Here is a 15,991-nt window from a genome sequence, read left to right on the forward strand (position 1 = left end):
GCTCTCCTAGAGCTTAGGGTGCAGGCTGTTCTGATTTTAGCACTCTCTGACTTGTGTGCCTTGTTCATGGTATCCATTTCTTACAGTGGTTCCTTCCAGTTTCTCGCCATTTGTTGAATTCAAAGAGAAAACCCAGCAGTGGAAGTTGCTTGGTAAGTAATTCATATTACCTATCCTCTCATTTCCTCCCCTCAGCCTTGTTTGCCTTCCAATCTTTACAGTCTAGAGACTGGCAAGAAAGACAATGTCAGAGCTTTCTTTGCTTGTGAAGGACTCCTTCAAGTCTCATTTCATTCAAAAGATATGGGGCTTCTCATCCTCAGATTCCAGGAGGACTTTGAGTTAACCATACTAGTGTTTTGTATTAATTTGTCATATAGCTGTTTTTCTTTACTACAAATGGGCTTCCTGTTGAAAATAATATGTAGTAAGATATTTATAGCTTTTTTTGGTGGTTTAAATCAAATGTCTCCCATAAAATTATGTGTTTTGAATGATAGGTTACCCAGCTGGTGGCAATTTGGGAATTAGATCCTTGCTGGAGGAGCTGTCTATTGGGGGTGGCTTATGGGTGTTATAGCCAGCTCCCCATTGCTAGTGTTCAGCTGACTCTCCTGCTGCAGTGTTCCTTCAGCCTCTGCTCCACCATTTTTTCTCTGCCGTCAAGGAGCTTCCCTTCACGTCTGTAAACCAAAATAGACAACTTTGCTCCCATTAGCAGATTTTTACAATAGCTCTAAATAGCTGCTTCTTTTTATTTATTTGAGACAGAGAGGGGGAGGGGAAAGGGAGAAAATGTGTATACCAGGACCTCTAGCCACTGCATATGAACTCAAGACGCATGTTTCACCATGTGCATCTGGCTTAACATGGGATGAATGTGGGTCCTTAGGCTTCATAGGCAAGCACCTTAAATGCTAAGCCATCTCTCCAGCCCCCAAATAGCTATTTCTAAAGACCAGATTGTTCTTTTGTTTTAAGTGTATAAAGCCCTGCTTAGTAATTACTAGCTATCATTACATGCATCTAAAGTTTTAATCTGTTGTCAGTCAAACTGGACATGGTGATGAGGTAGAAATACAGGGGTCAGTTACAGTGACAGATGTGGAGCCCCTGATTGCAGGCTGACAGAAAAGGGCACTGATGGTGTAGTCACTGAGGAGAAGATGTCCAGTGAGGAGAGGGGGCTGAGGATTAAGTCCCAGACATTCCCTAGTACAGGCAGCTGAGTGCAGTATATGTGAGGAGGAAGGGACAAGAGGAAGTCTGAGATTGTTGACTCTAGGATAATAAAAGTCTAAGAGTCTTAAGAAATGGGAAGTAACTTGGGAAGAAATCTTTGTGAGTTCTAGGCCAGCCTGAGACTTCATAGTGAATTCCAGGTCATCCTTGGGCTGGACTGAGACCCTACCTAAAAACAACAACAAATAACAAAACAAAGTGGGAAGGTGGTATATTAGTCAGGGTTCTCTAGAGGAACAGAACTGCTAGAATGAATTATATTAAAAAGAGAATTTATTGTTTAGCTTATTGTAGTCCAACAGCGGTTGCAGATCTGAGAATCAAGAAACCTGGTAGCTGCTCAGTCCACGCGTCCAGACGCCACAGCAGCCCCAATCTAGCACTGAAGGCCTGTAGGCTTCCTGAGGAGCCGCTGGTTTTTAATCCAAATGGGTCTTTAGTCTGTGATGGTCTTCAATCCACGCTGGAAGGCAGCAAGCAGCTCTGGCAGCCAAGTGGAAGGAAGGGGCTCTTTTCATCCAGAGCTTCTTTATATAAAGTTCCCCTCTGAGAGGGGCCACCAGCTCTGGGGGAAGAGCTCACTCTGGGGGAAGGACTTCCTTCTTCAGTTGATCCTTCCTGGAAGTAACTTCAGGGACCCACCTGAAAGGGATTTCTGTGGATTAGTGAACAGATCAAGTTAACAACACCTTAACCATCACAAGTCCACTCCTTGTTAACTTGATACCAAACCATATCTCTACATCATACTTAATTTCCAAATGACAACAGTAACAAACTCATAATTCCTCCTAACATGGTATAACTTTCCCACATACAACTAGAAATGGAAAATCTTGGCCCAACACAAAGCAAGGTTCCTTGAGGAAGGCATAGTCTCTAATATAATAGGTCTAATATAAATTCAACAACAGTTAGCTAGTGATACAATTTTTTTTATTGACAACTTCCATAATTATAAACAATATCCCATGGTAATTTCCTCCCTATCCCTACTTTCTTCTTCACAACTGCACTCTCCATAATACCTCCTCCCCTTCTCAGTCAATCTTATTTTGATGTCATCATCTTTTCCTCCTATTATGATCTTGTGGGCAATGGATCTTTTCCTCCTATTATGGTCTTGTGTAGGAAGTGTCAGACACTGTGAGATCATGGATATCCAGACCATTTGTAAGGAGTCCTACCCTTCCTTTGGCTCTTACATTCTTTCCTCCACCTCTTCTGCAATGGAACCTGACCCTTGGAAGGTGTGATGGAGATATTTCAGTGCTGAGCTCTCCTCTGTCACTTCTCAGCACTGTAATGCCTTCTGAGTCATCCCAAGGTCACTGGCATCTGAAAAGAGAAGCTTCTCTAACCAACAGTGAGAGTAGCATTAATATATAGGTATGAACATTAAGAGAAGTGCTTGATGGGCGGTTTGGTGAGCAAAGTGTATATATTTAGTGAGACAGCAGCAGACGTTACACCCCTAGGGCTCATGACTACCCCGTTGTAGGTTTTCAGTATCAGGGATGTATTGCCTCCCATGGAGTGGGCCTCCAGTCAAATTAGAGGGTAGTTGGTTTCCCCCCATAACAGAAGTACTACTATTGTACCCGTTGGCTCATTTGGCCTTATTGGCCAGATTTAAGGCTTGCATGTCCACTGTGGAGTATCTTCACAGGTGATTCCTCTAACTCCCATTGAACTGCATGCAGCATAGCTTTTTCCAGCTTTCTGTCAACTTACCTACATGGAGGAGGTTTTCAGCTCAGCTCCAGCAGGATTTCTCAGTGGCCTTGCAGCCCAAGTATGTGGAATCTTCAGCAGTAGGGTCTTACAATTTATTCCTGGTGGGAAACCAAGGGCCTTGGCAGTGGCCTGTAATGTTTTGGGGCATCAGGGACCTCCTGGCCAACAACTCACTGGAAGGTACCCCATCCCTGACACTGACAATTTTCTACTAACAGTACATATGGCTCCTGAGTGTTCCATTGCCCAAAAAAGTAGGTTTCCATATCTGAGATTTTGATTAGCCCTCCCTCCCTCTTTCTTTACACATTCTCTTCCCTTGACCTGACTTAAGCCTTTCCACCCCCATTAATTTGTTCTTCTTACGTATATACAATGCCATCCTGTTAAATACCCCCACCCCCTTCCTGTCTGTTCCCTTATATGTCCTAGATTCTAGCTTACTGGCCTCTGCTACTGAGTTTTCTTCCCACTTACACAAAAGTCCAATCATTTGTAGCTAGGATCCACATATGAGAGAGAACATGTGACATTGGGCTTTCTGGGGCCTGAGGTACCTCACTTAGTATAATTCCTTCCAGATCCATCCATTTTCCTGCAAATTTGAAAACTTCATTTTTCAGTTGAGGGACATCTAGGCTGGTTCCATTTCCTAGCTATTGTGAATACAGCAGCAATAGACATGGTTGAGCAAGTATTTCTAAGGTAATGAAATAACTCCTTAGGATATGTCCTAGGAGTGCTATAGCTGGGTCATATGGTAGATCTATTTGTAGCTGTCTTAGGAACATCCATATTGATTTCCACAATGGCTGGAACAGATTGCATTCCCACCAACCGTGTAGAAGGGTTTCTTTTTCTCTGCATTCTCTTAGATTTAGATTAGCCCTACCTTCTCCTTTCCTTTATTCAATCTCTTCCCCTGACCTCACTATGGGCCTTTTCACCCCCGTTTATCTATTCTTCTACTTACATATGTACAATACCAACCTATTAAATACCCTCCTCCCTTCCTTTCTCTTCCCTTTATATCTCCGTTTTAACTTACTGGCCTCTGCTACTGAGTTTTTTCGTACTCACACAGAAGCCCAATCATCTGTACCTAGGATTCACATATGAGTGAGAACATGTGGCGCTTGGCTTTCTTGGTCTGGGTTGCCTCACTTGGTATAATCCTTTCCAGATCCATCCATTTTCCTGCAAATTTCATAACTTCATTTTTCTTTACCGTTGAGTAGAACTCCATTGTATAAATGTGTCACATCTTCATTATCTACTCGTCAGTTGAGGGACTTCTAGGCTGGTTCCATTTACTAGCTATTATGAATTGAGTGGCAATAAACATGGTTGAGCATGTACTTCTAAGGAAATGGGATGAGTCCTTAGGATATATGCCTAGGAGTGCTATAGCAGGGTCATATGGTAGATCTACATTGAGCTTTCTTAGGAAACCCCACACTGATTTCCACAATGGCTGGACCAGATTATATTCCCACCAACAGTGTAGAAAGGTTCCTCTTTTTCCACATCCCCGCTAGCATTTATGATAATTTGTTTTCATGATGGTAGCCAATCTGACAGGAGTGAGATGGACTCTCAACATAGTTTTAGTCTGCATTTCCCTGATGACTAGGGATGTAGAATTTTTTTAGACGCTTATATGCCATCCGTATTTCTTCTTTTGAGAAAACTCTATTCAGCTCCATAGACCATTTTTTAATTGGCTTCTTTGACTTCTTATTTAACTTTTTGAGTTCTTTGTATATCCTAAATATTAATCCTCTATCAGATTGGCAAAGATTTTTTCTCATTCTGTAGGTTGCCTCTTTGCTTTATTCATAGTGTCCTTTGCAGTATAAAATCTTTGTAATTTCATGAGGTCCTAGTGGTTAATCTTTGGTTTTATTGCCTGAGCAATTGGGGTTATGTTCAGAAAGTCTTTGCCAAGACCAGTGTGTTGAAGGGTTTCCCCTACTTTTTCTTCTAGCAATTTCAGAGTTTCAGGTCTGATGTTAAGGTCTTTAGTCCATTTGGATTTAATTCTTATGCATGGAGAAGAATCTATTTTCATCCTTCTACAGATACATATCCAGTTTTCAAAACACCATTTGCTGAAGAGGCTGTCTTTTCTCCAATGAGTATTTTTGGCATTTTTATCGGTTATTAGGTGGCTACCTGGACTTATATCTGGGTCCTCTACTCTGTTCCATTGATCTACATGTCTGCTTTTGTGCCAGTACCATGCAGTTTTTGTTACTATGGCTCTGTAGTATAGGTTAAAATCAGATATAGTGATACCTCCTGCCTTTTTGTTGTTGTTGCTCAGTATTATTTAAGATATTCAAGGTTTTTTTGTGATTCCAAGTGAATTTTTGGATTGTTTTTTTCTATTTCCATGAAGAATGCTTTGGAATTTTGATGGGGATTGCATTAAATGTGTAGATTGCATTTGGTAAGATTGCCATTTTCACAATATTGGTTCTTCCAATCCAGGAACAAGGGATGTTATTCCATGTCCTAGTGTCTTCTGCAATTTCTTGCTTGAGTGTTTTATAGTTTTCACTGTAGAGATCCTTTACTTTCTTGGTTAGGTTTATTCCAAGGCACTTCATTTTCTTTGATGCAATTGTGAACGAGAAGGATGCTCTGATTTCATCCTCTGTGTGTTTATTGTTAGCACATAGGAAGATTTCTGTGTGTTTGTATCCTGCTACATAGCTGTAGGTGTTTATCAACTCTAACAGTTTGCTGGTAGAGTCTTTAGGGTCCTTTATATATAGAATCATGTCATCTGCAAATAAGGATAACTTGATCTCTTCCTTTCCAATTTGTATCCCTTTTATGTGCGTCTCTTGCCTTATTTCTATGGCTAAAACTTCCAGTACTATATTAAATAAAAGTGGGGACAGTGGATACCCTTGTCTTGTTCCTGATCTTAGTGGAAAAGCTTCCAGTTTTTTCCTGTTTACTAATATGTTGGCTGTAGGCTTGTCATAAATAGCCTTTATTATATTTAGATATGTTCCTTCTATTCCCAGACTCTGTAGGACTTTTATCATGAAGGGATGTTGGATTTTGTCAAATGCTTTCTCTGCGTCTAATGAGATGATCATATGATTTTTGTCCTTCAGTCTATTTGCACAATGTATTACATTTATCGATTTACACATCTTGAACCATCCCTGCATCTCTGGGATAAAGCCTACTTGGTCAGGGTGAATGATCTTTCTGATATATTCTTGTATTCTGTTTGCCAGTATTTTGTTGGGAATTTTTTCATCTATGTTCATGAGGGAGATTGGTCTGTAATTTTCTTTTTTTGTTCTATCTTTGCCTGGTTTTGGTATCAGGGTGATGCTGGCTTCATAGAAGGAGTTTGGTAGGATTCCTTCTTTTTCTATTTTATGGAAAATCTTAAGAATCAATGGTGTTAATTCTTCCTGAAGGTCTGGTAAAATTCAGCAGTGAATCCATCTGGGTCTGTGCTTTTTTTAGTGGGAGATTTTGGATAACTGTTTGGATCTCCGTGCTTGTTATAGGTCTATTTAAGTGATTAATCTCATTTTGATTTAGTATAGTAGGTCATATAAATCAAGGAAATCATCCATTTTTTCAGATTTTCATACTTTGTGGTTGTGGAGTATATGCTTTTGTAGTATGTCCGTATGATTTTTTGAATTTCTCTGGAATCTGTTGTGATGTTACCTTTTTCATCTAATTTTATTAATTTGTGTCTCTTCTCTCTTTCTTTTGGTCAGATTTGCTAAGGGTTTATCAATCTTGTTTATCCTTTCAAAGAACCAACTCTTTTTCCATTGATTCTTTGGATTGTTTTTTGTTTGTTTCTATTTCTTGAATTTCTTCCCTAATCTTTATTATTTCTTCACGCCTACTGATTTTTGGTTTGCTTTGTTCTTCTTTTTCCAAGGCTTTAAAGTGAAGCATTAGGTCGTGTACTTGCGACCTTTCTAATTTCTTAATATAGGCACTTAAAGCTATAAATTTACCTCTTAGGACTGACTTCATTGTGTCCTAGAGATTTTGGTATATTGTGTTCTCATTATTTGACTATAAATTTTTTGATTTCCTTCTTGATTTATTCATTGATCCATTCATCATTTAGTAGTGTGTTGTTTAATTTCCAATACTTTGTGTATGCTCTATAGCCTTTCTTGCTATTGATTTGTAGTTTGATTCCATTGTGGTCAGATAGAATGCAAGGAGTTATTTCAATTTGCCTGCATTTGTTAAGATTTGCTTTGTGTCCTATTATATGGTCTATTTTAGAGAATGTTCCATGTGCTGCTGAAAAGAATGTATATTCTGCAGCATTTGGATGAAAAGTCCTGTAGACATCTGTTAGGTCCATTCCTTCTATGACCTCATTTAGTCCAGATGCCTCTCTGTTTATTTTTTTCCTGGAATGACCTGTCAATTGATGAGAGTGGGGTGTTTAAGTCACCCACTACCACTGTGTTTGGTGTTATCTATGACCTTAGTTCTATAGCATTTGTTTGATGAATTTGGGGGCCCCCATGTTAGGTACATATATGTTTAGGATTGTAATGTCGTCCTGTTGGAGGGTGCCTTTAATCAATATAAAGTGAACTTCCTTATCTTTTTTGACTAACGTTGGACTGAAGTCTACCTTGTCAGATATTAGGATAGCAAGCTCTGCTTGTTTTCTAGCTCCATTTGCTTGGAACACCATTTTCCAACCTTTTCACCCTAAGATAGTGTCCATGCTTTGTAGAAAGGTGGGTTTCTTGGAGGCAACAAATTGAAGGATCCTGCTTTTTAACTGTCTGTTAACCTATGCCTTTTGGTTGGGGCATTGAGGCCATTGATATTAAGAGATAATATTGAAAGTTGTGTATTCGTTTTTAACATTTTTTGTAGTTCTTCCAGTTTTGCTTTTGCTCTCTTGTGTTAACTAGTATTTGAGGATGGATTGTTTTTTTCCCGATTCCTTATATGTGTTCTTTTCTTTTTCTTCAGCATGGAGGATTCTTTCAAGTATTTTCTGTAGAGCTAGAGCTGGTTTTGTCTTCAAATACTCCTTTAACTTGCTTTTGTCATGGAATGTCCTTATTTCTTTGTTTATTTGAATGGATAGCTTTGCTCTAACTGCTTTCGATATTTTTTCTTTGGATTGTGTGTGTGGTAGTTTGATTATAATATGGTGAGGAGAGGCTCTTTCCAGGTTTTGTCTGGCTGGTGTTCTAAAGGATTCCTGGGTCTGCATTGGCACTTCTTTCCCAATTTGGGGGAAGTTTTCTTGTATGATTTTGTTGAAGACGCCTACTATGCCTTTGGTGTGAAATTCTTCTCCTTCTACTATGCCCTGAGTTCTCATGTTTGATGTTTTCATAGTGTCCCGAATATCTTGAAATTCCCACTCATACTTTTCTATTAGTTTGTCTTTCTCTTTGTTGGACTGTATTACATCTGCCACCTGGTCTTCTAGCTTAGATGTTCTGTCCTCTCTTTCATCCATTCTACTGGTGAGATTTTCTACAGAGTTTTTTATTTCATTAACTGTGTTCTTCATTGCTAGTAATTCTGACTGGTTTTTCTTTATTATTTCTATTTCCTTATTTAGTGACGTGTATATTCTTAAAGTTTGTCCTTATGGTTTTCTGAACTTCTTTGGTGTCATGATAGTGCCTTTTTCATCTCTGATTTTATTAATTTTTGACGCTTCTCTCTTTCTTTCTTCTGGTAAGATTTGCTAAGTGTTTTTTTTTTTTTTCCTTGTTTATCCTTTCAAAGAACCAACTCTTTGTTTTATTGATTCTCTGGATTTTTTGGGGGGGTTTCTATTTCATTAATTTCTGCCCTATTCTTAATTATTTCATTTCGTCTATTGAGTTTTGGTTTGCCTTGTTTTTCTTTATCCAAGGCCTTTAGGTGAAGCATTAAATTGTTTATTTGTAAACTCTGATTTCTTAATATAGGCACTTAGAACTATAACTTGCCGTCCTAAATGTTTTTTTTTTTATGTTGTACTCTCATTATCATTTGATTCTATGAATTTATTGATTTTTAAAAAATTTCTTTAATGACCATTCATCATTCCATAGTGCCCTATTTAGTCTCCATGAATTTCTAGATGCTGTGTTTTTCTTTTTGCTGATTTGTAGTTTAAGGTGCTAAGTGTAGCTCTTGTACTCCAGTCCAATTGCAGAAGTAATCATTGTTGAGTTTGCCTGCTATTCAAGTATTTTAGTGGGCTGGGTGGAGCAATTTACTGGCAGATTCTAAAATTCAACTGAGCAATATACACATTAAATAAAAATCAGCCCAGAGTATGCAAGTGTGGGGATTGAAGCAAACAATCTTATAAAGCCACACTCCCTAAGGGTGTGTGTTGCTCTACATCCTTTTTAAAAAAAATATTTATTTGAGAGAGAGAAATAAAGAGAATGGGCATGCCAGGGCCTCTAGCCACTGCATACGAACTTACATGTGCCCCCTTGTGCATTTGGCTTACATGGGTCCTGGGGAATTGAACTGGGGTCCTTAGGCTTCGCAGGCAAATGCCTTAACCACTAAGCCATTTCCCCAGCCCTCTCCATTTTCTTTCTTTCTTTTTTCCCTCTATACCCTTAATCCTGTCAGCTGGGAGGCTGAAATTTTGTTCTGAAATAGGTTCCAGAGCATGTCCCCAATAATGACTGAAGGAAAATACAAAGGCCCCATTAATCTGTAAGCATTAAAGGCAACAATAGTCAACCCCCTTATACAGCTTAATTGAGAATGGTAAAGCCAGCCAAAATTATGTAACCCATAACCTGCCATGATGTAGAAAGAGAAATTAGGACTACTAGTGTAGGCCTATATACCTGCTTTTTGTCATCTGGCCTTGTTACCTGTTTTTTTTTTTTTTGTTGTTGTTCTTCATTTATTTTTATTTATTTAGTTGAGAGTAACAGCCAAAGAGGCAGAAAGAGAGAGAGAGAGACAGAGAGAGAGAGAGAGAGAGAGAGAGAGAGAGAGAGAGAGAGAGAGAGAGAGAATGGGCACTCTGGGCCTCCAGTCACTGCAAACAAACTCCAGATGCATGCGTCACCTTATGCATCTGGTTTATGTAGGTCCTGGGTAATTGAGCCTTGAACCGGGGTCCATAGGCTTCACAGGCAAGTGCTTAACCACTAAGCCATCTCTCCAGTCCTGGCCTTGTTACCTTTTGGGGCGGCTTCAAATCTCCCCGATGCTGAGTGCCCACTTAAATCCTTCCATGTTGTGCTGTGAATCTGGTACTCTGATCAGCTGTGCTGGAGGCCTTGCCGCTGGAGCTGAATGCACAAGGTAGCACAGGGCCTCCAGAGGGTTGCGGTTCTGTCAGTTGGGGGATGGGAGAGTGCTGGAAGCCTGGAGTTGTGTTGGAACTCATTTGTACTGAGTACTGCTCAGTTCCTTGTCCCACATGTGTCCAGCTGTCTCCCCTGTGTATATTGCTCAGTTGAAGCCTCTGCTCCTTGCAGCTGGGCCGTATCATATCTGGGTCCTCAAGCTCCTCGGTGGGATTCTGGCAGATTTCCTCTTTTCTGATAGATCTTAGTCTCTCCTGTGGCCGATAAAAACCTATATTAACCATCACTTTTAATATGAAGAGGGTTTTTTTTTGTTTTGTTTTGTTTTGGTTTTTCGAGGTAGGGTCTCACTTTGGCGAGGGCTGACCTGGAATTCACTATGTAGTCTCAGAGTGGCCTCAAACTCTCGGTGATCCTCCAACCTCTGCCTCCAGAGTGCTGGGATTAAAGGTGTGCGCCACCACGCCTGGCTTAACCGAAGAGGGTATTTTGTTGTGGTTTTGCTCAAATCCCTCCCTAGGCTGGATTGGTGTGACTTCTATGCAGCCATCTTATGTGGAAGTCCGACCATGCCTAGTTTTTACTTGGGTGCTGGGGAGCGGAACTCAGGTCCTCATGTTTGTATGGTAAGCACTTTACCCACTGAACCATCTCTCTAACATTGCTTCTTGATTTCTTGAACTCTTCATACTGTTTTGTTTTATGACTCCCATAGTTTCGAGTACCACCAATAGGTAAAAAGGATTCTCTCTTTTCCACATCTTTGCCAGCACGTTTTATCTTTCGATTTTTAAAAAATATTTATTTTTATTTATTTGAGAGTGGTAGAGAGAAAGAGGGAGGGGGAGAGAGAGAGAGAATGGGCACGCCAGGGCCTCCAGCCACTGCAAATGAACTCCAGGCTCATCCGCCCCCTTGTGCATCTGGCTAATGTGGGTCCTAGGGAATTGAGCCTTGAACTGGGGTCCTTTGGCTTCACAGGCAGGCGCTTAACTGCTAAGCCATCTCTCCAGCCCATCTTTTGATTTTTTTAAATTTTTTTTTTTGAGAGCAACAGAGAAAGAGGCAGATAGAAATAGAGAATGGGCACGCCAGGGCCTGCAGCCACTGCAAACGAACTCCAGACATGTACACCCCTTGTGCATCTGGCTAATGTGGGTCTTGGGGAATCAAGCCTCGAACCGGGGTCCTTAGGCTTCATGGCAAGTGCTTAACTGCTAAGTCATCTCTCCCGCCCAGATTTTTATTTTAATATTCGCTATCCTGACAGGTATGAGAGGGTATCTCAGAGTGATTTTGACTTCCTTGGTGATAATGAGTAATGTTTTAATTTGCCTGTTGGCCATTATGTTTTTCTTTTTTCTCTTTTGTTTTTTTGAGGTAAGATCTCACTGTAGCCCAGGCTGACCTGGAATTTGTTATATCTCAGGGTGGCCTCAAACTCATGGTGATCCTCCTACCTTTGCCTCCCAAGTGCTATATGTTTTTCCTTGTAGACATGTCTTCAGGTCCTTTTCTAGTTTAAAAAGAAAATGTTTTCACTTATTTATTTGTAAGCACAGGGAGGGGTGGATGGTAATGGGCACACAAGGGCCTCTTAACCACTGCAAGCAAGCTCCAAATGCATGCACCACTTTGGGCATCTGCCTTTATGTGAGTCTGGGGAATCTAACCAAGGCTGCCAAGTTTGTTTTTTTTTTTTTAAAGAAAATTAGTAATTTTATTAATATCCATTATTAATATCCATTATTAATAATTAGTGACTCCCTATAGTGCAATAGGATTTATGGGAAAGGTCAAAGAAGACCAGAAGGTCAAAGTCTCAGTTTGCCTCGGGTAAACACACGCATTCTTGTTTCCAGATCATGTCAGGCATTCCATCGTCTCTGTCATCTTTACCCATCAGCTGGCACACGGGGAGCTGTAGAAAGCCTCCATTTTTCTGGTGTTCTTTGTGGTGAGTTCAAGGCTGCCAAGTTTTGCAAGCAAGTGCCTTTACCCACTGAGCATTGCTCCAGCCCCTGTTTTCTTTTGTTTAAATTTCTTAATTTTTCAATTTTTTTAAATTTTTTTTTAAATTATTTATTTGAGAGAGACAGACACAGAGGGAAAGACAGACAGAGGGAGAGAGAGAGAATGGGCACGCCAGGGCTTCCAGCCTCTGCAAACGAACTCCAGACGCGTGCGCCCCCTTGTGCATCTGGCTAACGTGGGACCTGGAGAACCAAGCCTCGAACCGGGGTCCTTAGGCTTCACAGGCAAGCGCTTAACCACTAAGCCATCTCTCCAGCCCAATTTTTCAATTTTATTTAAGGGAGGGGAAGAAGCAGATAGAGAATAGGCACACCAGGGTCTTTAGCCACTGCAGATGAGCTGAAATGAAATGAAATGAAATGAAGATGCATGTACTACCTTGTGCATCTAGCCTACATGGGTCCTGGGGAATGGAACCTAGGTCCTTTGGCTTTGTAAGCAACTGCCATCTCTTAAGCTCTCCCATCAGTTTTTTTGTTTGAGTATATAGATTTGTATATTGTATAAATTCAACAAACAGATAAACAATGATATAACAAATACAGGCATTATAAAGATTATGTATAGTCTTTTTTTAAAAAAAAAAAGTAAATGCTTGTTTAGAATAGAATGCTACTATCCCAAAATACAGAATTGGATCCCAGTAAAACAAATTGATAAAATAGGGCGCAATGTTTAATAAGGCAGAATTCACAAGGAGGTTATATAAGGTTAATATATAAAATCACTTTTTTTTTTTTTTTTCAAGGTAGGGTTTCACTCTAGCCCAGGCTGGCCTGGACTTCACTACAAACTTAGTTTTTGAATAATATTCAAAATCACATTGTTACCATTTTAATTACATATATATCTATATAGATATTCCTTATTCCAAGACTGAAAATATAGAACATTAAGAAATTGGATCATAAATAATTTGACCAAAGTAAAAGTAGCATATATTTCCAGAATCCTTTGTTGCTATTTTTTTATTTTTTAATTTTTATTAACATTTTCCATGATTATAAAATATATCATATGGTAATTCCCTCCCTCCCTACCCCCATACTTTCTCAATTGAAATTCCATTCTCCATCATATTACCTCCCCATTACAATCATTGTAATTACATATGTACAATATCAACCTATTAAGTATCCTCCTCCCTTCCTTTCTCTTCCCTTTATGTCTCCTTTTTAACTTACTGGCCTCTGCTGCTAAGTATTTTCATTCTCTTGCAGAAGCCCAATCATCTGTAGCTAGGATCCACATATGAGAGAGAACATGTGGCGCTTGGCTTTCTGGGCTGTTGCTATTTTGAAGTCCCCAATATTATAAAGTTAAAATACTGGTTATTGTAGAAGTTTCTCTCATATTTTGTTTTTCATGAATACAATTTGTGCTCAGAACCCAAGCCTCAACATGACTTTTGTTGCTCAGTATTATTTTAGATATTTGAGTTTTTTTGTGATTCCAAATGAATTTTTGGATTGTTTTTTCTATTTCCATGAAGAAAGCCTTTGGAATTTTGATAGGGATTGCATTAAATGTGTAGATTGCTTTAGGTAAGATTGCCATTTTCACAATATTGATTCTTCCCATCCAGGAACAAGGGATGTTTCTCCACTTTCTAGTGTCTTCTGCAATTTCTCGCATGAGTGTTTTAAAGTTCTCATCTGTGTTGGGTTTTGTGTATGGGATGACATAAGACTTGCAAATGTGGAGGTCCAGTTTCCCCAGCATCTTCTTTTTGTACATGCTGTCCTTGTGTGTTGTTGGCACCCTTGCCAAGAAAAAAAAAAAAAAAAAAGAGATAATATAGGTGTGTCTTTATTTGTGACCTATTTTGGAACTTGCTCTTTTATTTTATTTTATTTTTCTTAAATTTGTGTCCATGCACCAGCATTTTTTCTACTGTAAATGAATGATTTTCTGCCTTTCTGTAGGTGGCTGGGAAAGTGAACCTAGTCTAGCATGGTTTCCATGCAAGCAAGCACCTTTAACTACTGAGTTATTTCCTCAGTCCCTTTGTTTTGCTTTTCTTTAGATTTTTCCAGCAGAGCTAGTGACAAATGTCTAAAACCAGCTATAGAACAAAGAGAGAACTTACTCTGCCTCCTGACTCTAGGACACAGCTATCAGAGGACAGATAGCATCCCCACGATTAAGGATCTAGGGAGAACTCAGTTCCACATGTGTAAAACTAGAGGGAGTATGGAGAGAGGAAGATTACGCTGTAGAAGAATTGACTGGTTATGAAGTACCTTTTGTAAAAGGTGTAAAAGGTAGCTTAGGAATTAGAGAGGAAGTTCCTGGGGGAGGGTTTTACTGTGTGTGTGGTTTAGTGAAAATGAAGATAAGTGTTCTGGTGGTCTCTGAGGTTCTAGGAAGTTGGGCTGAGTTCTCACACTCTGTAGTCTCAGGATGGCCTTGAACTCATGGTGATCCTCCTACCTCTGCCTTCCAAGTGCTGAGATTAAAGGCATGAATCTCCATGCCTGTCTATGGTCCAGGTTTTGTATATCCTTCCTGACATACCTCTTTTAGAATTGGTTTTTTATCAAATATAAGCTCTTTCCTCACTTGATGTGAATTTATGAGGGCAGAGTGAGTTCATTCAATGGTTCCAGCTAAGTATGAGTGACTGGTGCCATTATAATTGGTACTCAGCAAACGCTTGAGTGAATGATCTAAAGAAGTGACATCCCGGGGTACTGAGTGGTTCAGTCATTGCCTCCAATCATTGAGGCAAATGGCATCTCACATGCAAAGGATCATTGCAATAGGCCCTCATATGTTCTCTCTGGCATAGATAAAATAGGGAAAGAGAAAGTAGGATTCTGAATCACACCTTAGGTTTATTGATTTTTGTACTCCCTACCCCCATAGGTCAATCCCAAGATAATGAAAAGGAATTAGCTGCCCTCTTCCATCTGTGGCTAGAGACCAAAGACCAGGCCTTCTGTAAGGTATGTATATTTATATATGTATATATTATTTATTTGTTTTTGGGGGTTTGTTTTTGAGGTAGGGATTCATTCTAGCCCAGGTTGACCTGGAATTCACTATGTAGTCTCAGGGCGGCCTCAAATTCACTACTTTCCTTCTACCTCTGACTCTTGAGTGATGGGATTGAAGACATGTGCCACCATGCCCGGCTCTCTCTATATGTTTTAAATTTTACCTCTTTGTCACTGGGTTTCCAGAGCCCTCAAGTTAGTGAAAATTTATTAGTCTATTTACCTGTGAATGTTTTCTTTTTCTCCAGCAAGAAAATGAGGACAGCTCAGATGCCACGACACCTGTCCCTCGGGTGTGAGTATAATGTTCTTAAAATGGGTGGTGTCCCATGAGACCATGACTTACTTATGACTCACTTGGCACTTCATACCTGAGTAGGGTAGTGTGTCTGTCTGTGAGAGGGGCTTCTTGTGGAGGAAGGGCCTCTTATTGTATAGGACAGTGTGAAGTAGGAATTCTGTGGGGACAGTGGGCATAATTTTCCATGTGTACCCTTTATAATTTCCCACTTGAGAATGGTTCAGCCAATTCACTTTCCTCATTTTGCCTGGAATACAGTAAGGATGTGAAGTTCAGTGCTGGGGTGTGGACTTGCTAGGAGTTGAATACTTATGAAGGGATATTGCTCCATGTTGCCAGGGGGATAGTTGTGAGTACTATGA

At 39.8% G+C, this 15,991-nt stretch overlaps 1 protein-coding gene across 9 annotated transcripts in view; it reads left to right on the plus strand.

The window, feature by feature from the left end:
* Nfrkb (nuclear factor related to kappaB binding protein) overlaps positions 1 to 15,991 on the plus strand; it is a 72,060-nt gene that overhangs the window by 24,475 nt on the left and 31,594 nt on the right. For all 9 annotated transcript variants that reach the window (XM_004665487.3, XM_045145680.1, XM_045145677.1 and 6 more), the window contains 3 exons: positions 87 to 152; positions 15,198 to 15,277; positions 15,577 to 15,623. In XM_004665487.3, coding sequence (XP_004665544.1) covers positions 87 to 152; positions 15,198 to 15,277; positions 15,577 to 15,623 — 193 coding nt within the window. The remainder of the gene's footprint in view (positions 1 to 86; positions 153 to 15,197; positions 15,278 to 15,576; positions 15,624 to 15,991) is intronic.

The sequence above is a fragment of the Jaculus jaculus genome, chromosome 3 (assembly GCF_020740685.1).
Source record: "Jaculus jaculus isolate mJacJac1 chromosome 3, mJacJac1.mat.Y.cur, whole genome shotgun sequence".
In the NCBI taxonomy this organism is placed as follows: Eukaryota; Metazoa; Chordata; class Mammalia; order Rodentia; family Dipodidae; genus Jaculus; species Jaculus jaculus.